Below are 24,990 nucleotides of genomic sequence, written 5' to 3' on the forward strand. Positions count from 1 at the left end.
ACATAACAAACAAATTTCAGTTGAATATAACTTTGACAATAATATTGGTTAATTTAGTGGTTCTGAATTCTAACACATAGAACCAAGTCAAACAAATGAATAAATTAACTTGCATAGCATACAAAACTAACAAAAAATTTAAATGGAGCAAATAATGCTTAGCTCGAAAACACATAACAAAAGTTTTTCAGACTCAAACATGCTAGTAGTATAAACTTAAAGACTTTTAGTAAGCAATCAAAAAGGAAGAAGCACCACAAATTAATCTCCCAACCCACTCCTATTTTACATGATAATGATATAATAGGTACATTCAAAACAGGATTGACAGGGAAAGTTCAAAAGGTATATATGTCCCATTTAAACTCGGTTTCTTCATGTGGGCTTTGTTGGAAGAAAAGAAGGAAATCATATGGCCAATAAACATTAACATAAAGGAACCGGAAAAAGAGGGGGTGGGGGATTAATTTGTGGTGCCGGACAAATTTGCCAATAGTAATAATCAAACTAATCAGTTAACACAAATTTTCTATGCGAATTGTCCAAAGCTCAAACCCTATGAATATGACCAGCAATACATGCAACATTAATCATAGAAAAACTAATATATAAATATATAATTCAAAAACAAAATTTTCACAAAAAGAAAGGAAAACGTTTACTCACCTTTTCTTAGGAGTATGTGCTTTGTTTTGTTAATGAAGACTCTGCTTTTTTTATCTTCATCATACCACTAAAAAAAACGATTGCACAAATCCCAGCTCAAATTGGGGAAAAAATAAGAATATGAAAGCAAGGGAGATAGAGAGAAACTACCTTCAATGCCTTTAAAAACTTAGAGCAAAGATTATGCATTTGAGAGATAGACGAAAGTTAAATGTGAAGATTTATGCGAGAGTGAAAGTTTGTGTTAGTTTTAACTTTTAAGTGGTGGAGGTGTAGGAATGTTTTTTTTTTTAATTTTTTTTTTTTGGTGGAAAATGAGGCTGAATGTTTCTGGAAGGTTGTATGTTTATGCTTATATGAACAATGAATGGGATGGTAGGGATTTTATAGTGTGCAAGTTAAATGTTTTTACTTAGGTGAATGAACTTGATTATTGTGGTTCTCTAACTTCCGTGTTAAGTGTTAATGCATGCACAAAAATTTAAAATTTTTGATAAGATACATGATGCAAAATTAACTATCCAACTTAGAATTTAAATTATATTTTCTCTCAGCTTTGATTTTATAAATATATATATATATATATATATATATATATATATATATATATATAAAATTCCTTTGGCACAAATTAAGAAAGGATTTTAGAGTGGTTGGAATTGATGTGAAAAAAAAAAAAAAAACCGTGAAGAGCCAAGAGACAGAGAGAGTCATTAAAGACTCCTACGTGATTTGAGGAAATCTGTATATGTATGTATGGTGTGGTCTTCACTTGACACCTAAATTTATTAAAATATATTGGGACACATGGCTCAAAATTAGAACTCTAATTTAGAATTCTAATTTGAGTTTTTCTCTGCTTCACCTATTATATATATATATATATATATATATATATATATATATATATATATATATATATATATATATATAGATTTCTATATAACTATATATTTGAATTTAATTGAAAAATCTAATGTAATGTACTTAAGATATTTGTACATAAATTTTACCCTATTTAAAAATATTTTAAAAAATCCTTACCATCATCTAATTGATGAAAAATGTTGGCATATATAGTAAATGAAATTCATGAAGCCGAGGTCATTTTGACGATTTGGAGCTTGTAATGTGACAAAAATTCTATCTATCATACCAACATTTTCCATCCATAAGATGATGGTATAAGGACATTTTTAAATGATTTTGAAAGTATGAAGAAATATTTTACTGTATAAGAATGGGTTTGAAATAACAGTAAAGTTGGAAGACCAAATTTTTAATTTTTTAGCATAGAACTAATGGCTTCCTTTTTACTATTAAGTACAAACAAAAAATTGCAATTTATTGCTCAGAGACAATAGTTGTATGTGTATTGTTACTGAATTAATCGCTTGTATTGTTAGTATTCAAACAAAAGTACCAAACATAAGTTCTAAGGCATACCATGTTTGTGAAGGACTCCCTTCTGGGGTAAGAAATGAGACCCAATATCGCCCAATAATTTGTCCATTAACCCAAGCTTCCCCTTTTCCCAAAGGAACCAAGGTTTAATGCAATAGGGTCATTTCCTTTGGGTGCATCAAATTGAGTCTATAAAGACAATCCATGAAGATAAGGTTAGTGTTGATTAAGTATACAAAAATAGTTCAAGCAAGAATAATTAGCATGACAAAGCATTAGCAGAATTTATACCTTGTACCATGTGAGTCTTTGATGATTAGAGTTTCCAAACCTTCTCCATTGAATATTACTTAACCCTTGTTCTGTGTGAATATTTAATTTCTCTCTTGACAGCCCAACCTCCATGAAAGTATTGCATGGAATTAGCTAGTTCGAGATCATAATCTCATTAGTTATAAACTTTGTAGATGAAAAATGGGTTATGACAATCTTTGAGTGAGCACTTGATATGAAAGAATAATATGAAAATATAATTTGTGGATAAATAAAGCATTATAGATTGAAAATACAAATATAGATATAAGAAATGAACCTGGTATCCCCATGTATAGTTTGTGAAATCTTCGACATCATTTTTATTTAGTATCCTTACTCTACGTAATCCAGTAACTCTTCTTTTAAGAAATGATCCTGAGTCCTTCATGCCACAAATAAAAAGTAACTCAATAAAATTTTTGAACTCGAAAGCATATATATAAGATAAATGTTACAAAATATATATTGATGGGGATGAAACAATAAAGGCATGACTAGATGCAATTTTCTGAAAAAATGGAATCTAACAAAAACTTAATTCTCCTCATTTTCCTTTTTCTTGATAAACATATTATTACAATATGTTGCCTTTAAAAACTCAGAGCAAAGATTATGCATTTGAGAGATAGATGAAAGTTAAATGTAAAGATCTATGCGAGAGTGAAAGTTTGTGTTAGTTTTAACTTTTAAATGGTGGAGGCATAGGATTTGTGTGTGTGTGTGGAAAGTGTGGCTGAATGGTTCTGGAAGGTTGTATGTTTATGCTTATATGAACAATGAATGGAATGGTAGGGGTTTTTATAGTGTGCAAGTTAAATGTTTTTGCTTAGGTGAATGAACTTGATTATTGTGGTTTTTTAACTTTCGTGTTAGGTGTTAATGCATGCACGGAAATTTAATATTTTAGATAAGATACATGATGCAAAATTAACTATCCAATTTAGAATTTAAATTATATTTTCTCTTAGCTTTGATTTTATTTATATATATATATATATATACACACACATATAATTCCTTTGGCACACAAATTAAGAAAGGATTTTAGAGTGATTGGGATTGATGTGAAAAAAAAAAAAAAGTGAAGAGCCAAGAGACAGAGAGAGTCATTAAAGACTCCTACGTGATTTGAGGAAATCTGTATCTGTATGTATGGTGTGGTCTTCACTTGACACCTAAATTTAGAAAAATATATTGGGACACATGGCTCAAAATTAGAACTCTAATTTGGAATTCTAATTTGAGTTTCTCTCTGCTTCACCTATTATGTATATATATATATATATACACACACACACACACACATAGAGAGAGAGAGAGAGAGAGAGAGAGAGAGAGATTAGCTTGGCAATAATCTTTTATTATCCACTTTTTTATTTATTTTAAAAAATAGGAAATCTTGCTTCTGTGTTTTACATGTTGGTAATTTTACCTATGCACTTCTTGCTTCTAGTAACTTGCTTTATAGAAAAAGATTTCATGTTAAATTATAGTGACATTTTTATAGGAAAGTTTATTGTAGATTTCTTATTAAGGAGAAATTTTCATTTTAATGACATTATTCTCACGTGCCATTAAAGAATTTACATTGGTTTATATCAAGTTTCACTTTTATTAACTAATTTTCTTGTGGTAAAAAAAGTATAAAGCTTAGAAAATATATCAAATTCAGATTTAATTTCTACAATTTGTGCATTTCATCAGAGATTGATATACAACTTGAGAAGACTTCTTGTAGATATTTAGAAATTTGATTTATTTGTAATGGTTCTCTACCTCTTTGAAATTTCACCGAATATGGAGTTGAACTCCAATCTTATCCTTATTTCAAATAATTTTATTTGTAGAAACAAGAAAAATTTTACTATTAATATTCTAATTGGAAAAATTATAACAATATTCATAAATAATTTAGGGACTGTTCAATCTCTTGCCCTTGAATTTTAAAAGTAAGAAGACACAACCACTCAAAGAAAAACCAGCACCAAACGTAGCTAAAAGTCCTACGGGAATTGAGAGTTAGACACTTGATTTGTGGAATTTAATAACCATATGTTGCTTTTGTGTTTTACATTATTACTAGCTGGAATGGATCTAATACTTTTGAATATTATGAGGTAATATACGATAAAGTGAGATTCATCTCAACCATTGAATCTATATATGTTAATCGCTAAGATTGTGATCCACCATTAAAAGAGATACCGATTCTTCTTTTTAATCGAAGGTGATGATGCCGAAAATCGTCAGTAAGCCACACGGCCCTCATGTGCCCTCGATAAGAACTTGCACAACACAAAAGCTGAAGACCTTAAGAGGGGTACCGGTGTGGTACTAGCCAAATACTCTCTGACGGTCAAGTTAGAGGAATCTCTTATTCACAACTCTAGGGTGCCAGGGTTCGGAGTGAATTTTGCGTACCTTTGTTTATGAAGGTTTTGGGGTATTTATAGTAGCGTAGGGTTGACATCCGTGCCTTGGTTAAGAGGTTCTTTCCTTATAGGAGTGAACCTCCTTAATTCACGTATCTCATGGAGTTCTGTCCTTGTAGGAGTATTCTTGATTAGGTTTAAGCGTGAAGTACAAGATGTTTCCATATACACGCATGCGTAGAGATCAAGCAAGGCCACGTCAGACTTGTTAGAGATTCATATCTCTTCAGTTTACTGTCTTCAACTTACCATCTTCAACTTACTGTGCCCAAGATGCAGCCATCAGGTGTGGGGTGGAGCTGTAGACTTTACAACAAGGTTGCCTCTCATGAGTGAAGTTGACGACCTTGTTATGTCCGTCGCCTTTTGTTTCGTCATGGGTTAATTACAAAATTATCCTTATCAGAAGGATACGATTTTTTTTTTTTTTTTTTTGTTGAGAAAAAGGGATACGATTTTTCTAAATGCATAATCATGGATATCAATTTTTGTTTTGTTTTGCACACCAATTGTGTATTGGAATAATAATATCCACTCATGCCTAAACTTATCCAATTGTTGACGTCGAGGTTATAATAATTATATACAATCATGGACGTCATTTTTGATCAATATTAATTTTTTCAATTCTGGATTCTGATATTTCTGGTCAACCGTCAACATTTTAATTAATAACATCAAGTTCAAGTAGCCAATAATCCAATATGATGATAACGACAATGGTGACAATGAATTAAGACACACAATCATAGTCTTCATTTGTATGTAAGATGAAGATACCAAAGATATTTTTACAAATAAAATTTGTCTTAACCAAGAATCACCAGCTCATTAGTTTTAATCCATCTAATTCAAATTTTCATCAGAGCAATTTTACTTTATTTTAGGGTAGTGTGAGATTCCTATTCCTAATACCTGTTCTTGGGGTTGGAGGAAACTTTTTCATTAGATTCTGTTTTTCTATGGTTTGATAATTAGCATTTTGAAGGGCCTTTATGCCAGCAGTATGGGCATTGAGTGGTGTATGATACTAGAAGTCAGTTTAATGCTAAGTTTTCTAGTATATTTGCTCACTAGCGTACTAGATGGGACTGTGTGCATGCACAACTATGACTCATCTAGATCTCCTGTTCCTGCAGGTCACTATAGTCACACTTAGGTAAAAGATGCCAACTCAGGTTGTTCCCTTACCTATTTTTTGTTCAAAAAAATAAAAGTTTTCTAGTATGATTCATAATAAATTAGACTAGTATGTTCAAATTAAAATTTCTAGCTAGTATGATAATGACAATGGTTACTTTCTAGTATTGTTGGGCTTGGCCTCCAACAATGTTAGGCTATGTTCAAATTAAAATTTGCTTGAAATTCATATTTTTGATTAGGATTATTGGGTGGTGTGGCTACTGGCTACTTTCTGTTAATAGAATTTTCAAATTTTAATTGATATGATACATGAGAAACTTAGAGCTGAAATGGAAATGATTAAATCAATTGTGCGAGATGTTAGATTGATGGAAAAATTATGACTTCATATTGTAGTTTGACTCGAACTTGATGGGCAGTGTGTCCTCGATGTGGTGTTTGAGAATTGACGTAACGAAGGTTAGGTATTGACTCAAGCCAACTAAGAAGACTTGAAGCCAATGCATAGTATTGCCGCTATTGCAAATGAATTTTTTTTGAAAGTTATTGCAAATGAATTTGAACGTAATTCAAGTGACTAAATTAATTAAGGAAAAGCAATTAATGGATAGCCTAAAGGAATTAGTTTTGAAAATATTTTTAGAAAATTTTGATGAGAAAAGAAAAAAGAAAGTTTTTTTGACAGATTTTATACTTTATGTGAAAGCGGTATTAAAAATTTTCTAAGATGATTAATTAACAAATATCCTAAATCATGCTTGCATTTAAATCACTATAAAAGAGTAAAAGTAATGCTAGAGATACAAATTTTTTTACAAAAAAATTTACAAACAAAAAACTACAATGAGTCAACTACAAATGAGGCTAATTATAAACTAAAAGGAAGATTATAATGATAATCAAATAGAGTTTTTTTTTGTCTTGAAGTGGAGATCCTTTTTCTCTTACGCTCTGTTTGTTTCAACATCAACGTTTTCTAAAAAATGGTTCATTTTCAAAGAGCATTTTCTAGAAAACTATATCATTTTCCAGTGTTTGGTAACGACCTTGAAAATGAGTTTGAGAATGTTTTCTGGTGTTTGGTATGCAAATTTTTATTTTTATTTTTTATATTTCTTGTGTAATTTAAAACATGCGTATTATGTAAACTAACTAATGTAATCAATATTATAAAAAAAAAAAAAAAAACAAGAATGAATTTGGTTTTCATACTAAAATTTTGACAATAGATACAATAAAAATTAGTTGTCAAATTTTCATGATCTCTACCACTTATTTTGCTCATATATATGGATAGCAATGTCCACACACACACACACACACACACACACACACACATATATCAACCATTTGTCTATATATATAAAATTAATAGGGGAATACATCTTTAATAAGTACAAAATAATAATAACTTTTCGTTGTTTATTCTTTTTGCTGGTACACTAATTGTCTACTATAGTTAACCAGAAGTCTTTAATATTACTCAAAATTATGTATTTATATAATGTATCTACATAATATATCATCACTATATAGTATCTACATAATGTACCTATCAACAAAAAAGATTATCCTATGTAAAAGCAATTTAGAGCCATATAAGCACTATGTTTAAAATTTTCGTCTTTTACTTCATTCATTCATTCATTCTTCTTTTTTATTTTTTATTTATTTTTTTAGCACTTTTATGTGCAAAAAAAAACTTATACATGGAATCCATCAAACCAAAAGTTTCTTAGAGAAAAAAATAAAATTAAGCTTGAAATTCAAAGTAAAGAATTGGAATTTTGGTAAAGAGGAATGAATAATTACCGCTGCAAATATGTTCTCTTTTGCAAGTTGGTAGAGAGGAATGAAATAATTACTGAGCAATGAGGGAAAAAAAATCTACTCAAAGAACTGTGTTATAAATTGGAAGAGAAATATGGAGAGAGAGAGTGAGGAAGAGAGATCTATGGAAGAAGAGAGATTAGAGTGAGTGACAATGAGGGTGTGAGGAAAGAAAAAGAAAAGGGAAAAGAGAAAGAGTGAGAGTGAGAGAGCGTACTATGAGAGAGAGAGATTGTTTTCCAAATTTTTTTTTTGGAAAATAAGCTATAAAAAACAAGCCTTATTTTTATTAAGATCTTCCATTGACTAAAGATAGTTTTTCGTTGACCATTTTTTTTTGTACTACCAAACACTGGAAAATGTGGAAAACTATCTTTACAGAAAGTTTTTCAGCAAAACAAACAGAGCGTTAAATGAAGGAGAGAATTAATTTTTTACTATAACAATAACAGTTAAAGAAGAAATTCTGAATTTTATCTCATAGTAGAATTCTTTGATATTTTTGGAAGACCCTATAGAATATGCTGATCAATTGGTTTATGTATTTTATTCGTAGTTGTTGTTTTGAATGTTGCCTGTTAGGTTCTAAAATTTTAGAACAATTGGCAAATTGTAAACACACAAGAACATACAAGCTGCAGACAGAAGATTTCAGAATTTGCCTGGTTCGATCAATCGAAAGATAGGCTCGACCGATCGAAAGTCGTATCTGCAGAATTTAATTAAGCCTAAATAGCAGTTCAAGCCCATTAAGGATTAGGGTTTCAGATCTACTTCTTCTAGCATATAAAGGAAACCCTAAGCGCGTTTTTAAAGGCTTCTAAGAGAGAGAAGAGTGTGCCTCTTTTTGTATCTAGGGTTTGTACCCAAAAGCTCTCTAGAGTCTTTTCTGATGCTCTTTATGCTGTGTGTGTAAATCTTTTGTGAGATCTAGAGGTGTTTGCCTTCACATACACTTAGGGTTATCAAGATCTAGATTGATGTCAAGAACTTGGTGATCAATTTAGTTGCAGATTCAAGAGCTTAAAGATATACAAGCGGGAGTGCTTGTACTTGCTGGGAATCCAAGAAAGAAGTAGTCCATGGACTCGAAGCTGTCACGTGGTCGTGGTTGTAAGTTTCTTACTCGAGGCAGCAATAGGATATTAGTGGTCTAAGTCGCTATTGTGTAAACTTTAATTCTTTCATAGTGGATTCGGTTTTACCTTGAGGATAGCTAGGTTAAATCCTCCCCAGGCTTTTTACCAGTTTAGTTTTCCTGGGTCATCATATTATTGTGTTCTTTATATTTCTGCTGCTTTGTATGATACGATTTATATGTGTTAACTTAGATCTGCATAATTTACCTAAGTTAATCACTTAGCTAAATAACTAGGTTAATCTGGTTGTGTTTTAAGGGGTCTAAAAACGTTCATTGTCTTTCTTTGTTTGTTCTATAATTGTGTGTCGTAGTATTGTGGTTTTATCAATGTTGATTGGTGTTTCTGATTGCTTGTAGTTTGAAGCTTTTTGCGTGTTCAAATTGTGGTTTTGTTTCAATAAAATCAAATTCATCCAAAAAAAGGAAAGTGATGTGAAACTAAAATTACAAGTAAAGATCAGCTATTATATGTCAATTTTCGAAGCATAATATAATTTACCTTCCCAAGTAGCAATCTCATGCTCTATAAAGGAGTGCGTAGTGCTTACTATTATAATATATTGAAACTTCAATGAACTCTCCTATGTTTTCATTTCAATGGCTTCCTTTGTCTTTCTTATTTTCTTATCCTCTGTCTCTGCAACACTAATAAATATTCCCAGGTTAAGTCCAATTGGAGGAAAATTTCTACACGATCTTGAAACAGTATCTGCATCTATTTCGGATGACTTACAAACATATTACTATGACCAAACACTTGATCACTTCAACTATAGGCCAGAAAGCTACACAACTTTTCAGCAAAGATATGTGATCAACGCTAAGTACTGGGGAGGTGCAACTAGTAACGCACCAATACTTGCTTATTTTGGAGCAGAAGCACCTTTGGATGGTGACCTTTCTGCTATTGGTTTTCTTGCTGATAACGCCCAGCAGTTTCAGGCTCTCATACTATATATAGAGGTATACATGAAATGTTAAGCAGACACATGAACACACACACAATCAATATTCTTCTCTCCCTCGCTTCCTTGTGTAATTTATTGCTGAAAAATTGTAATGAGAGCCATAATTAATTTAGAGAAGAGATGATGAATCGTTTGGCAAAAATCATAAACTCAAAACAATTTATATTTTAGCCTTTCCTCCAGAAATAGAATAACAGAAAAGAATAGAAGTGATTAACTCTTATTAGTTCATTGAGGATCAATACTCAAAATACAAAAATTTTGAGACCGAAGGCTTAGTTTTTCTTCTTGTTATTGTTGTTTGTATCAACCAAATATAATCAGCATGTTTTACTGACTATCTAAGACTTCAAATTCTGAAATTTGGTTGTTATTTAATCGGAAATCGTTACTTTTTTTAATCAGCATCGATATTATGGGAAGTCAATACCATTCAGATCAAGGGAAGAAGCACTTAGAAATGCAAGCACTCTTGGGTACTTCAACTCAGCCCAAGCTATAGCAGATTATGCAGAAATCATCACACATGTAAAGGAAACACTACATGCCAATGATTCTCCAGTAATTGTCATTGGAGGATCATATGGAGGAAGTAAGTGATGAAGGTGCTTCTATTTTGATTGAAAGATTACGAAATAAACTCTAATAGGTTGGTATGTGTATATAACTTTTTCTTCATTTGTTCAGTGCTAGCTTCATGGTTTCGGCTAAAATATCCCCATGTTGCCCTTGGTGCCTTGGCCTCCTCAGCTCCAATCCTTTACTTTGATGATATTACGCCACAAAATGGATATTTTTCTGTTGTCAGCAAGGATTTTAAGGTAACAAATTGAATATATTTAGTTTCTTCTATGGAAAAATTACAAAAAAGGCCTTAACTTTATAAAATATTTCAGATTAAGCCCAAGATTTTAATTTGTCAATTAAAATTCCAAATTTATGAAATTGTTTAAATTTGAAGCATCTTTCCATTTCCACTATTCATTTCTTTTATAATGGGCAGTAATTAAACAAAGAAAAGCGGGAAACCATTGTTTAAACTTTATATTTTCCCTAAAAGTTTAAGACCTTCTCCTCTTTTCCTGTATGTGTGTCAAAAATATTTAGTATTCTAAAAAAAAAAAAAAATTGACAACCATTGAACACAAAGTATAGAGAGAGATAATTTTTGTTTAGAGAGAGAAAGCTTTATTTAGAGTGAGAAAACTATTAACAGAAAATCAAAAACTAATTATTTAGATGGAAGCATAGTATTTTATCAGTAGTTTCCCCTTTTCTCTCTACTCTATTACTTCCTAGAATAACATAAATGAATGAAATAGATGAACAATGGCATCAAATTGAAGTAGTTGTATAAGTTTGAGAATTTTATTGACAACATTAAAAACTTATGAACTAATCCGAATTTGGGTATAAAATATGGCATTTTTATGTAACTTTCCCTCATTTTCCTGTTCATTTTAACGAATTTAAAGTTGTCACGTACACTCGAGCGGTGCAGGAAGCTAGTGAGACTTGCTACCAAACTATACAAAAGTCATGGTCTGAAATAGATAAAGCCGCATCTCAGCCTAGTGGTCTTTCAAACCTTAGCAAGGAATTCAAGACTTGTAGGTACATGCACATAGATACCCTTTGCCGTAAACTTGTTAGAATCAATAAAGTTAGACAATAACATTAATTAATTATGTTGTTCTAAAAAAAAAAAAATTACTGAATTAATCCTTTGTATCTATTTTAGACCCCTAAGCAAATCTTCCGAGCTCAAGAATTACTTGGAGTCTGAGTATTACACTGCAGCCCAATATAATCATCCTCCAGATTATCCGGTTACCATTGTTTGCGGTGGCATAGATGGAGCTCCTTCTGACGCTAGTATTCTTGAAAAAATATTTGCTGGTCTTGTTGCTTATGGAGGAATTAGATCATGCTATGTTAATGAACCCAGAAATATATCTGAAACAGATGTGGGATGGAGATGGCAGGTAAATGATGCATTTATTTATTCTTTATCACTAGTCATAACATTAATGACAGAGAGAGGATAACATATGGAACAATGTACACACCTTGTATAATTGTATTATCAATATATTACCTTAATTAATAATATTAATTTTTAGTTATTTTTAAATAATGAATAATGTACCATTTAAATATGATGACTTGGACTATTACTATTTTTTTTTTTGAGAGGAGAGGGGAATTGGGTCAAACCCATGACATAAAAGACAAGGAGGGGTAAGTGCCATTGGGCTAGAGGCCCATTGGTGACTAACTATTTCAAGCATGGACGAGAGCGTAAATGATCAAGTTGACACGGATTCTTGTTACTTGTTCAGAATTTTAAGATAATGAAAAAGCTTTTAGTTTTTATTAAAAATTTTTTTTGAGAGATAATTACAATATGCTGTTAACTCTACGGTTTGAACATTTTTCCCTTTAGACTCCTAAGTACTTTATGCATGAGAGGTGCCAATTCAACTACAAGGCATTTGGCTTATTTTTAGAAATTAATCAATATGATTTTATTATTATTTGGTTTTTTTCCTCCTTAAAATAAGTGAGAGTGGTGTATTCAAATCCAAATTCTCCTTATTGAGAGAATCAGATAATATAATACTATAAAGCTATGAGGTTCTAAGCTAATATAAGTTATCTCTACAATGTACACTCATGGAGAGTTTCATGAATTGTGCCAGTTATATACATAGCTCGAATTTTTCTTAACATTTGCATAATTTGTACTCATACAAGTACAAGTTGCATACTATGCGACATGAGTTTGCTTTAAAATAAAGAATAAAAGTGGGATAATTATTTTTGTCTATTTAAATTTTTGGTATAAATAGTAATTTTTCATTAATTAAAAAAGAAAAGAAAAGAAAAGAAAAGAAAAGAATGCAAGTTGTATCCAAGCTATTATGACTCATGCATATTATCTAAGAGCTTTAATATTTTTTGATTACTATTTCAGTATTTCTAAACATCTACAAGTATTTCGTAATCAACGTAGGACCTCCAACTTGCAAGAGTTTTATTAAGTGGGGTATTATCACTCACGCTTATCTACTTTAAATTTCTGATAAGTATTTATAACAATCAACAAGTATTTCATAATCAACATAGGACCTCCAACTTGCAAGCGTTTTATTAAGTGGGGTATTATCACTCATGCTTATCTAAGAACTTTAAATTTCTGATAAGTATTTATAACAATCAACAAGTATATTCATAATCAACATAGGACCTCCAACTTGCAAGCGTTTTATTAAGTGGGGTGTTATCACTCATGCTTATCTAAGAACTTTAAATTTCTGATAAGTATTTATAACAATCAACAAGTATTTCATAATCAACATACCTCAAACTTCCAAGTGTCCCAAGACAAAAAGAAATTGAATGTAAGTTACATCCAATGTAAGTTAAATTACATGTTCTTGAAAAAAGAAAACATATATCTAAGGGGGTGTTTGGTAATGTTGTTCTAGTAACGTTCAATGTTGTTTGTATTTTTTGAAGATACGTGTGAGTGAAAAAATATGTGAAAATACATGTAATGTTGTTTAAAAACTGAAAATTGTTGCTCAAAATCACATACCAAACGACCCCTAAATTTTTCCCTATACCTTATTTATATATCTAACAATCCTTCCCTTGGCATGAAATTTATATTGCCATTGAAAAATTGTACTTACTTTTTTTTTTTTTTAATCTTTAATCTTTAATTTTAGCTTATGTGAAAATGACTGGTATTGTGCATCTAGACATGTAGTGATCTGGTGATACCAATAGGCCGTGGCAATGATACCATGTTTGAACCGGATCCTTTTATCCTAAGCAGCTACATCGAGCAGTGCAAGAGCATCTACGGTGTTCCACCTCGGCCTCATTGGGTCACTTCTTATTATGGAGGCTATGTACGCATTCTTTACATATCTTCACAAACTATTAATTTTCAGAGCACTTGTAGTACTTTATTAAGCAAATATTTCGTTGGTTGCCATTTTGTTTTCACTACTAATACTAAAACAAACATTTCTGAAAATTTTATGGCATATTTCCAGGATATCAAACTGATTCTCCACAGGTTTGGAAGCAACATCATATTCTCCAATGGGCTGAGAGATCCTTACAGTACTGGCGGGTAACTAGATAATCAAACAATTAGTCAATTATTACCACCACACAAACTTTTTAGGTTTACTTGATCGGCTATAACAACTTTCTATTTTTGATTCCAGGGTCTTGGACAACATATCAGACACTATTGTTGCAGTTAGTACAGTTAATGGTATGTGCTCAACTCATTTATTTAGTTTATCGATGCCATTTAATGGGATACATTATATCTAGAAGTAGAGTAATTGCGTGTCCATAAGCATTTGAGAAATGCTCAATAATGTTTGAACTTGAGGAGATTTCTTAGCTTTTGGCGAAAAATATTTCAAAGCAGGGGCGGAGCCACCTTATACTTGGGGGGGGGGGGGGGGGCGCGGGGGGGATGTTCAAAAAGTTTTTATAGTCGGTAAAAAATAGGCCCTAAACAATTTTTGTCAGATTTGACCCCTTCAAATGAAACTGATTGGCCCCCCCACCCCTCAAGTCTCCTTGATTCATTCAAATTTATTCAACTATGTTGTCCTTTTGTTAATCTTTCTCCATCTCTCCTCCCCCAACATGTCATCGTACAAGCCCAACTTGTATAATTTTTACTATTGAGCTGTAGCTTCCTTTATAGAAGGTTATTACTTCACCTTTTCAATTTGTATTTTCCATCTACCTCATCACTCACAGTGAAAGTGTTCCTAAATCTCTCTACTCTTCCATTTCTTCTTCTCCTTTTTCATTTCTATATTACATCAAATTCAATTCATTTTTATCTAAGTTCAATTTCTATTTCTATTTATTTATATTATGGTTGATAATTTTTTTCTTCCTCTTATTTATTAATCCAATTGATAGTCTAATTCATTATTAATATTTAGTATTTCATACTAACATACTAAGACAACCATATTTAAGTAAGCTTTGGTATGACAAACACATCTAACGCTAGATTAGATGCATAAATATTCATAGTCCAATATATGGTACCACTAATTTTATTTGAAAAATCTCATACACATGCCAAAACTAACAAATTTGTTTGTGTTTGACACATTTGTCCAGTAATGAGTGGGTCACACACACACACACACACACACACACACACACATCATGTTAAACACACACACACACACACATATATATCTTGTTAATCAATATGATCATTTAGTCTTGGCTATTCCCCACAAAGGAAAATTTCTAGCTCCACCCCTGTTTTAAAGAGAAGAAAATTATAGCTGAGTTCATACTCAAATCAATTTTTAATTTGTAGGATCTCATTGCTTGGATATACTCTTTGCAAAGGAAAGTGATCCAGAGTGGTTGGTCATGCAGCGAAAGGTTGAGGTTAGGATCATCGAACAATGGATCACCAAGTACTATGCTGATCTTCTCGCCTACAAGAAATAAATTGAAGTCACACCAAAGATGAAAGAAGCAATAAACGTTGTGCATATTAAAACCTTCCACTACAAAAAACGTGGCTAAAACAATATACCTATAGCCACGTTTTAGAAAACGCAGCTATGGGGCATTTCTGTAGTCGTGTTTATAATGTTTGCAGTGGCGTTTAAAAAACACGACTATATGTCCAGCCGATTTTTTTTTTTTTTTTAAGATGTCCTAAAGCTACATTTGGTAAACGCAGCTATAGTGTTGTCTGTAGCAGCGCGTCTATGTATTGCAATAAAACATTATGTAATCCGTTCCATAAATTTTTTTTTTTGTTTAAACAAAAAACCATTATGTAGTCTAACACTAAAGTTATTAATTGACCACTTGACCTTCAAATCTCCTTACGATAAATAGAGTGAATTCTAGTTAACTTAATTAGTCTGTCATCGTGACCTTAGCAGGGTGCTCATGGGGTTCCCATAGCTCGTTGGCACATTGCCAAAATTTGTGCGTTTCATCTGAGTCAGATTTACAACTTGAGGAGACTTCTTATGTATTTGTAAATTTGATTTATTTATAATGGTTTTCTACCTCTTGAAAATTTAACCTAATATGGGGTTGAACTCCAATCTTATCGTTGTTTCAAATAATTTTATTTGTAGAAACTAGAAAGTAGAAACAATAATATTTTTTTACTACTAATAGTCTAATTAGAAAACCCCTAACAACACATTAGTAAATAATTTTGGCAAAACCATACTATTGGTCTTTAAAGTTTACCTATTATGAGTTTTTTTTTTGAAGTTTTAAATGAGTATGATTGGTCCTTAAAGTTTTAAAAAATGAGCATTGTACTATTGCATGCCCTTAGTGTGATGGTCATCGCACTAAGGGTGTGCGATAATTACTCTACAAGTATAAGTGTTTGTGGGATGTGGAGGGTAAAGGCCAGGGTTAAAGTCTTCAAGAGGGAGTTTCGCTCATATATACACTTAGATTAGGCTAGAGTAGAATTTCTATTTTGTATATAAAAAAGTGCACTATTAGTCCCTCAGTTAATTTCCTTACCTAGACATTTAGTGGGGCAAATCATTTCAATATGGGTTTTGCCCCAAATTAAAACCCCGAAAATTCCCTAATTTTTTAAGTTCTTAATCAAGATTAAGCGGCAACACAAATTCAATTGATTTTTTTTCCTAATATAAAATTCAAGAACCTAATAACTCATCAATTATATTGTAAAGATGAATCATGAAACTTTTTATAGTTGTTAATATGGAAAACAATTCAACTGTGTCCTATCATTAATATCTAAATCCAAGAAACCCAGGGAATTAAAGGATTGAAACCCATGTGGCCCAAAATGATTAGTCTCTAACTTTATTATTCTTCCATTTTGACTAACCGTGCTCATTTTTAAAATTTTAGGGACCAAAGATACTCATTTGAAACTTTAAAGACCAAAATCGCTCAATAGGTTAACTTTAATGACCGATGTCATAGTTTTGTCAAGGGTTAAATACTATTTTGGTTCTTAAACTTTACCAAAAGTTTGGTTTTCATTCTTAAACTTTAAGAAGTTCATTTTTTTGCCCCAAACTATTAAAAAGTTCATATTTTTTCTTTAAACTATTGAAATTTTTTTATTTAGTTTCTTAAACTTTACCAAAAGTTTATTTTTCATCCCTAAACTATTGAAAAAATTCTTTACAAAATTTAGGGATGAAAAAGAAGTTTTTAAAGTTTAGGTATGAAAAACAAAATTTTGACAAAGTTTAGATACCAAAATAGTATTTTACCCTTTCGTAAATAATTTTGGAAAGATAACATTAATATCAGTATTAACAAGGCCATAACTATTTTTTTTTAATTTATTTTTTAATTTTTATATACAAGATAGAATTTATATTCTAGCCTAATCTAAGTGTATATGTTTGTGAATCTCCCTCTTTGAGACTTGAACCCCGACCCTTACCCCCCACACTCCACAACGATTTATACTTTTAGAGTGACCACCGCACCAAGGGTGCATGGTGGTCATAACTGTTTAATACTTCAATCTCTTACCCTTGACTATTATAAGTAATTAAGGAGACACAACCACTAAACCAGGCAACTAGCACCAAACCTAGCTAAAAGTCCTATGGGAAATGAGAGTTAGAATTGATGTGTGTAACTCTTAATATCCAAATGCTGTTTTTGTGTTTTACATTATTACTAGTTGGAATGGCTCTATTTCTTTTGGATTTTATGAGGTTATCCACAAGAAAGTGAGACTTATCTCAACTATTGAATTGAATCTTGAAAGTTTGGATTTGTGCTAAAACACAAGAGCTTGTTCAGACCCCCCAATAAAAAATTACGGCTAGATAGCTTTTACTCTAACTTATACTAAGTGCGGAATAAGAGTAAATAAGCGCAAATAACCGTTAACACTACTCTAAGCCATATTCATCCATTATTAACAATAAAAGGAAAGCTTAAACAGTAGAGAAGAGATATGCAAACACAAGATAACACCGAGACGTGTTATCAAAGAGGAAACCAAAGAACTTGGCGAAAAACCTCTCTGCGACTCGATAAGTCGAAATCGATTCACTAGAGAATAAAGTTGGAGTACACGAATAACAAAAGACCCTCCAAGCCTAGTCTATCTCATGTATTTGAGCCCTCCAAGCTCTTGCTACTAACTGACTTCTCGAAGTCTTGTCTTCTCTAGCTTTTTGGATCCTGCAATTCAGCCTGATTGCATCCGCCAATGAATGACTCCTTCCAATGCTTCCCAGTAGCACCAAAATCTCATTTTACACTTAGGATGGGTGTGGTAAGTGTTTGAGCTAGCAACCTCTCAAAGATATAGAGATGAAGAGGCAGGAATTGAGGGAAACCACAAGAAAATATGTAGATGATTATGGGTATGACAATCTCTAACTCTCAAGTGTATTTTCTAGAGTTTTCTCTCTAAAAAACACTCCTTACAATTTGTGGGTAATGAGGGTATATATAGTGTGGGTAAAGACATAGTAAAGCAAAACATAACTTCTTTCCAAACAGAGAGTTCTCAAATCCTTTGCGGGTTAGCCTTACCCGTGAGACACTCTCGAAAAATTCAGCCTGGCATGACTCTTCGTCTTCTAGTTATGTGCTCTACATGTAGCTCTTTTCGCAGGTAAGCTTCTCGCGAGACAGTCGCGAGCTTGTCGCGAAATCCACTTTGTTGGGTTAAAATGAATTGATCCATTGCAAATTAATTAAATACCCAAATTAATTAATTAGTTAAATTACATGAATGAGAAAAACCACCGAGACAAAACCCCACCAAGTGAATTTAAGGTCACCACTCTCGAGAATCTACTATTATCAATTACAAGCGGTTACAAGTATAAGGAATCTTACCAAACCCTTTGGCCTATCCCGAAATACCAACCTACAGTTGAACCCTTACCCTAATACTCAATTGGACTTGTATTGTAGCGGCAATCTCTCCGTTTAATGCACGAATCCCAGTATGTGAGTAACAAATGATGCACGAATCCCAGTACGTGAGTAAAAAATGATGCATGGATCCCAGTACGTGACTAGCTCACCAACTTGAAGAAGATTGTTGGCTGCAAAGTTCTTCAATTTATCAACAATAAAGATCAGGAAGCTCCTTGGTCACAAAACCCTTGGCGTACAGACACAGTAGCTTCTATAGAGAGAATGATGAACTAGGTCACTTTTTGCATTCGGTCACACAATGCATGTATTCTCTTGGAATCACCTTATGACGGCATTTAAAATAAGCCTTATATATGTCTAGGGTTGAGAGAAAAGAAATCCTACACAAATACATAGGAATATGTGTGTAATCAGATCTGAAAAATCTGATTTCATAATTCTCGACAGATATAGCTTGTGTTGAGCTTTTGTCGGGCTTCAACATTAAATCTTGATAGAATAATCTCGATTGAAAGGATTTTGTCTAGTTTAATGAACAATTCTTCTTCACTTGTTTCTTGGTCAGACTTGCATGGCTTCAATACTTAACTAGAACACTTGTTTCTTGAAGTACTAAACCCATCCTAGATCTACCCAATTACAAGTAAAATGTGTTTTGTTAAATGATTAGCCAATTACATAAATATGTCTCTAACACACTTGTTCATCCTTTGAAACTTGAGTCTTCGCCAATTTCTCACACTCATCCCTTAAAATTAAACTCACATACATACATGGAAAATGATTGAAGAAATTACAATAAAATTTGGTATGGAATTAAAGCCAACACAACATAGTTGGAAATCACAACTTTACAAATCTAAATGTATTGTGAGACTCATCTCAACCATTGAATTCAATCTAAATGTTGATTGCTAAGATAGTGATCCACCATTAAAAGAGATACTAATTCTTTTTATTTTGGGTGAATTTTAAATTACATACCTAAAGTTTGGGGGTATTTGAATTTTATACCCTGAAATTTCAGAATTTAGGGGTGTAAAATTCAAACACTTTCAGACTTTAAGAAGTAAAATCTAAATTTTGAAAGGATACTAGTTTCCAAATGCATAATCATGGATACTATTTTTTTTTTATGCAATCTGTATAGGAATAATTTAGGGGAAAAAAATTTTGTGTATAGGAATATCCACTCTTGCCTGAACTTATCCAAATTGTGGACGTCATGGCTATATGCAATCATGGACGTCATCTTTGATAAATCAATTAAAAAAAAAATTCTTAAACCTATTCTCTTAAAACATTCATTAACTTGTATGAAAGCCAATAATCCTTTTTTTTTTTTTTTTTGATAATTGAAACATATCATTAACTTTCAAACAGATACATTGTTCAAATAGATTACATCATTGAGCAGTTGCTCTGTGATAATTGGGGGGGGGGGGTATCCTCCACCCAAATAACACTGCCTAGGACAGACTTAGCACTTCTAGCCAGCATGTGAGCTGCTCTGTTGCCATTTCTGTTAAAATGGGCCACACTCCAATTGTTAAACCAGCTTAGGCTTTGATGAGTTCCTTCCAGCACCTTCTGAATGGACCACGGTGGAGAGGTAGCCTTTGAAAAAGCTGAGGTCACCACCATTGAATCGCTCTCTATAACAATATCTTTCAATCCCAAATCCCAAGCAAGAAGGATTCCTTTTTCCACAGCCACAGCCTCAGTCTCCAGTGCCTTCAAAGGGAGCTCAGTCCTCTTACACATTGCCCCCATTACTTGACCCCGATCATTTCTGATTACAGCCCCTATCCCACAGTAGCCAAAATCCTTAAATGTTGCTCCATCCACGTTTAACTTGTAAAAGCCCTGCCTCGGTGGGGACCAGGTAGCAAGGGTGGTGTGTGGGGGGTTTGCCTTAGGAATGTCATCTTGTCTAACCTCCTTGATGTACTTAGCTGCTTCCTTGGCAATCTTGTTTGACTCTTTACGTTGCCCTCCATGCCTGATGAGGTTTCTGTGGTTCCATAAGTTCTAGGCTGTTGTTGCAAAGAGCTCCCAATCCATCTCAGATTTAACTTGCCTCATCGTCCAAACAATATCAATAAAATCCTTCGGTGTGTTCTGAATAAATGGCAGCTTGAGCCTTGTCGTGCCCTATTACTTGACCCCGATCATTTCTGATTACAGCCCCTATCCCACAGTAGCCAAAATCCTTAAATGTTGCTCCATCCATGTTTAACTTGTAAAAGCCCTGCCTCGGTGGGGACCAGGTAGCAAGGGTGGTGTGTGGGGGGTTTGCCTTAGGAATGTCATCTTGTCTAACCTCCTTGATGTACTTAGCTGCTTCCTTGGCAATCTTGTTTGACTCTTTACGTTGCCCTCCATGCCTGACGAGGTTTCTGTGGTTCCATAAGTTCTAGGCTGTTGTTGCAAAGAGCTCCCAATCCATCTCAGATTTAACTTGCCTCATCGTCCAAACAATATCAATAAAATCCTTCGGTGTGTTCTGGATAAATGGCAGCTTGAGCCTTGTCGTGCCCCATACTTTAGCAGCAAACTTGCACCCCCATAATGTGTGGCCTGAGGTTTCACTCAATCCACAGAAATCACACTCATCTGCCGTGATAATTCCTTTTGACTTCAAACGGTGCTTGGTTGGAAGGATGTTTTTGCATGACCTCCACATGAATTGTTTTATTTTTTTCGGGCAATTAAGTTTCCATATCTCTTTCCACATTGTTCTCAATCTTGTATTATCAGAACTACCACCACTTTCAGCACTAGCCTTGCCTTCCTTCAACCACTTTTGAGCTACTTTATACGCGCTTTTAACAAAGAAGTGACCCGTAGGAGTCCATGCCCAAATTAGAGAATCAAGTGGGAGGCGAGGGCTGATGGGGATGCCAAGGATTACCTCGGCCTCATGGGGAAGGAAGTAGCTTTTAACCTTGTTTGGGTCCCATGTTCTCAACTCCTTATCGATGAGGCAAGACACCTTTTCTGAGTCAAGCACTGAGGTTCTCGGGCTGACCACCTTGAAAGACTTCGAGGTAGGAATCCATCTATCCTACCATATGTTCACATTCTCCCCATTGCCTATAATCCATCTAGAGCCTCTTATAACGACTTCCTTTGCTGTCATAATACTTCTCCATGCGTAGGATGGTTTCCTCCCCACTTAGGCTTCCTTAAACGAGCACCCTGCAAAGTATTTCACTTTGAACACCCTATGGACCAAGGATTGTGGGTTTTGTTGAATTCTCCAACCTTGTTTTGCGAGGAGAGCGAGGTTGAAAGCCCTACGGTCTCTAAAGCCCATACCCCCTTCATCCTTCGGATAACAAAGCTTTTCCCAAGCGACCCATGGCATTTTCATCTTTTTTTTTTTGCCCGCACCAGAAATTGCTCATCATGGCATTCAAATCCTTGCACAGCCCTTTTGGAAGTTTAAAGCAGCTCATTGTATATGTGGGGGTGGCTTGAGCAACCGCTTTAATGAGAATTTCTCTACCCACACTAGACAGCATCTTACCTTTCCACCCCACAATTTTCCTACCCACCTGATCTTTGATGTGATTAAAAGCTTTCTTTTTGCATCTTCCTACTAACGGGGGTAGCCCAAGGTGCTTTTCATGATTCTGAATGATTTGGGCACCAAACATCCGTTTAACACGGTCCTGGACTTCCTTGCTAGTTTTCTTGCTGAAAAATAAGGAGGTCTTATCCTTATTTAGTTTCTACCCCGACTCCCTCTCATAATCTTCAAGAATCTTCAGAACCCTTTGTCCTTCATCAACTGTAGCTTGGCTAAAGATTATACTATCATCGGCGAAGAACAGGTGGGAAATCTTTAGAGCACCCCTGCTGATTGTAACCCCCCTATGCTACGTTCCATTTCTTCCTTTTGTATCATTGCGGATAGCCCCTCCGCACACAGTAAGAACAGGTATGGGGAAATTGGATCTCCTTGTCTAAGACCCCTAGACGAGGTTATTTTGCCTTTTTTTTCCTCCCTATTAATCAACATCGAATAAGATACAGTGCTAATACACATCCTCATTAATTCAATCCATCTCTCATGGAATCCCATCTTACCCATAACCGCCTCCAAGTATCCCCATTTCACTCTGTCATAAGCCTTACTCATATCGAGCTTTATGGCCATTCAGGCGTCTTTCCCTTTCCTTCTCTTGTCAATGCAGTGCATTGTTTCAAATGCTACGAGTACGTTGTCTGTTATGAGTCTCCCTAGAACAAAGGCATTCTGAGATTCACTTATCACTTCTGCAAGGATTCTTTTCAGCCAGTTAGCAAGTACTTTAGAGATAATCTTATAGATGACGTTGCACAAGCTAATCGGTCTAAAATCAATGATTTTTTTAGGGGAATTGACTTTTGGGATGAGGCATATGTAAGTGTCATTTACACCACTCGGCATTACACATGAATTAAGAGTATTCAACACACAATCTATAACAGAATTACCAACTATATCCCAGTATTTTTGATAAAAAATAGGGGACATACTGTCTAGGCCCGAAGCTTTAGTGGGGTGCATTTGGTTGAGCGCTCTCTGAACCTCCTCTGCCTTGAATTCTACTGTCAACATGTCATTCATCTCTTAGGATATTGTGGTACGTATGGCATCGAGGCTTACAGTATAACTTGTAGGTTGGCCTGTCTTGAACATGGTAGAGAAATATTCTAAAATGGTTCTCTTAATTCCCTCTTGCTCTTCTTGCCACCTCCCTTCCGAATCCATTAATCCCATGATGTTTTTTTTCCTCCTTCTTTGGTTAGCCGTGGCATGGAAGAATTTTGTGTTCTGATCACCCCATTTCATCCATAAGGCCCTCGATCTTTGGCTCCACATGATTTCCTCCCTAGTTAAAACCTCATTTATTTCCTTTTTTAAGCTCTGTATCTCCTCAGCATGTTCATGAAGGCTATTGAGTGATTCCAATTGTTGTAGCCGATCCTTCTTCTGTTTCAGCACGTGATTTATATTTTCAAACTCTTCCCCACCTTTGAAGCTGCATTTGGCATCTCTTCACTCTATCCATGATTTCATTCGAGTCTCCTCCAACTGGGAACCACGCCAAATCCACCACCTCTTTGCACCTCTCATCCCTTGTCCACATTGCCTCAAATAAAAATCTCCTCTTTCCTGGTTTTCAGATTGGTTTATTGCTAAGATTCAAGACCATCAAACAGTGATCTGAAATTAGCATGGAAGAGTGTAAGACCCTTGCCTCGGCGAACTTCTCTATCCAGCCTTCATTAGCTACCATACGGTCCAATCTGAGTAATGTTCATTGAGCTCCAAAGCAACCATTGCACCATGTGAACTTTTGCCCAACAAAACCAAGGCCACACAGTCCACATCTATTGAGACAATCCCTGAAGGCCTCCATTTGTCCTGCATCTCTATCTGCTCCTCCAAGCTTTTCGTCGGGGTGCACTATTTTGTTGAAATCTCCGAAGACAACCCACGGCATGTCACATTGATTTCGGAGGGCATCTAATAACTTCCATGAAATATCTCTTTTACTCGAATCTGGTGGCACACCATGGGTCCGGGGAGAGCACGCTGTGAACCACCACATCAACATGTGAGTTCGAGTAGCTCTTAAATCTAACGTCGGTGCCCTCTTTCCATAGCAGTGCAATGCCCCCACTCCTACCATCGTTGGGGACGATAACCCCTGCATATGCTCTAGCTTCCATTGAATTCCCTTCATCCGACTAACTCCAGCCTTCATTTCTGCCAAGAAGACCAAAGTGGGGTCTTTCGCTTTCACCTCGTAGGTGAGAATGCGAACCGCCAGGGACGACCCCAATCCTCGACAGTTCCATGCGAACAGACTCATCGGGCTCGGCCGTGTTGCCCAGCAGCCACCGCCTTACCACCATCCCTGTTGTTTTCATTCTCTAGGTTTACATTAGCTTTCCCTTTTCCCTTACTTCGTTTCTGACTTGGGAGATTCGGGTCACGCTCTTCTAGTGGTGTAGGACCTTCACGTTTCAAAGATTTTGGGTTTCCTTTGTTTTTGGTTGGCTTGGATTTTACTTCTCGTGCTAGCCTCTTCTAGTGCCCGCTTTTTGGGCCCAATTGTTTCTCAACCCACCCCTGTTCTGAGTTGTAAGT

At 34.3% G+C, this 24,990-nt stretch overlaps 4 protein-coding genes across 4 annotated transcripts; 1 reads left to right on the forward strand and 3 right to left on the reverse strand.

Moving 5' to 3' along the window:
• The first annotated feature begins 9,488 nt into the window (after window positions 1-9,488).
• Window positions 9,489-15,721, forward strand: LOC142607131 (uncharacterized). Its single transcript, XM_075778556.1, has 9 exons — window positions 9,489-9,894; window positions 10,305-10,491; window positions 10,587-10,720; window positions 11,401-11,513; window positions 11,641-11,884; window positions 13,667-13,819; window positions 13,967-14,046; window positions 14,144-14,193; window positions 15,280-15,721. Exons 1-9 carry the CDS (start codon window positions 9,529-9,531, stop codon window positions 15,414-15,416), a joined length of 1,464 nt encoding a protein of 487 aa, XP_075634671.1. The 5' UTR covers window positions 9,489-9,528; the 3' UTR covers window positions 15,417-15,721.
• A 4,522-nt stretch (window positions 15,722-20,243) lies between these two features.
• On the reverse strand, window positions 20,244-21,075 carry LOC142606373 (uncharacterized). Its single transcript, XM_075777736.1, has 2 exons — window positions 21,004-21,075; window positions 20,244-20,873 (listed from the first exon to the last, which is right to left on the reverse strand). Exons 1-2 carry the CDS (start codon window positions 21,073-21,075, stop codon window positions 20,244-20,246), a joined length of 702 nt encoding a protein of 233 aa, XP_075633851.1.
• A 183-nt stretch (window positions 21,076-21,258) lies between these two features.
• Window positions 21,259-23,007, reverse strand: LOC142606374 (uncharacterized). The gene is made up of 2 exons (XM_075777737.1): window positions 22,882-23,007; window positions 21,259-21,909 (listed from the first exon to the last, which is right to left on the reverse strand). The coding sequence occupies exons 1-2, from the start codon at window positions 23,005-23,007 to the stop codon at window positions 21,259-21,261; spliced, it is 777 nt and encodes a 258-aa protein (XP_075633852.1).
• Window positions 23,008-24,154: 1,147 nt separating this feature from the next.
• Window positions 24,155-24,712, reverse strand: LOC142606375 (uncharacterized). The gene has a single exon (XM_075777738.1). It carries the CDS (start codon window positions 24,710-24,712, stop codon window positions 24,155-24,157), a length of 558 nt encoding a protein of 185 aa, XP_075633853.1.
• Between the last annotated feature and the right edge of the window lie 278 nt (window positions 24,713-24,990).

This window comes from Castanea sativa, chromosome 8 (genome assembly GCF_040712315.1).
Source record: "Castanea sativa cultivar Marrone di Chiusa Pesio chromosome 8, ASM4071231v1".
Classification (NCBI taxonomy): Eukaryota; Viridiplantae; Streptophyta; class Magnoliopsida; order Fagales; family Fagaceae; genus Castanea; species Castanea sativa.

Excerpts from the sequence above, each read along its gene's own strand:
- LOC142607131 (XM_075778556.1), top strand. The coding sequence starts at position 9,529 with ATGGCTTCCTTTGTCTTTCTTATTTTCTTATCCTCTGTCTCTGCAACA. Across the intron at positions 10,492-10,586 it reads TGGAGGATCATATGGAGGAA|TGCTAGCTTCATGGTTTCGG; the intron begins GTAAGTGATGAA and ends TCATTTGTTCAG. Across the intron at positions 14,194-15,279 it reads TGCAGTTAGTACAGTTAATG|GATCTCATTGCTTGGATATA; the intron begins GTATGTGCTCAA and ends TTTAATTTGTAG.
- LOC142606373 (XM_075777736.1), bottom strand. The coding sequence starts at position 21,075 with ATGGATGGAGCAACATTTAAGGATTTTGGCTACTGTGGGATAGGGGCT. Across the intron at positions 20,874-21,003 it reads TCAGAAATGATCGGGGTCAA|AACTTATGGAACCACAGAAA; the intron begins GTAATAGGGCAC and ends ACAACAGCCTAG.
- LOC142606374 (XM_075777737.1), bottom strand. The coding sequence starts at position 23,007 with ATGGCCATAAAGCTCGATATGAGTAAGGCTTATGACAGAGTGAAATGG. Across the intron at positions 21,910-22,881 it reads TGAGGATGTGTATTAGCACT|GATAGATGGATTCCTACCTC; the intron begins GTATCTTATTCG and ends AACATATGGTAG.
- LOC142606375 (XM_075777738.1), bottom strand. The coding sequence starts at position 24,712 with ATGAGTCTGTTCGCATGGAACTGTCGAGGATTGGGGTCGTCCCTGGCG.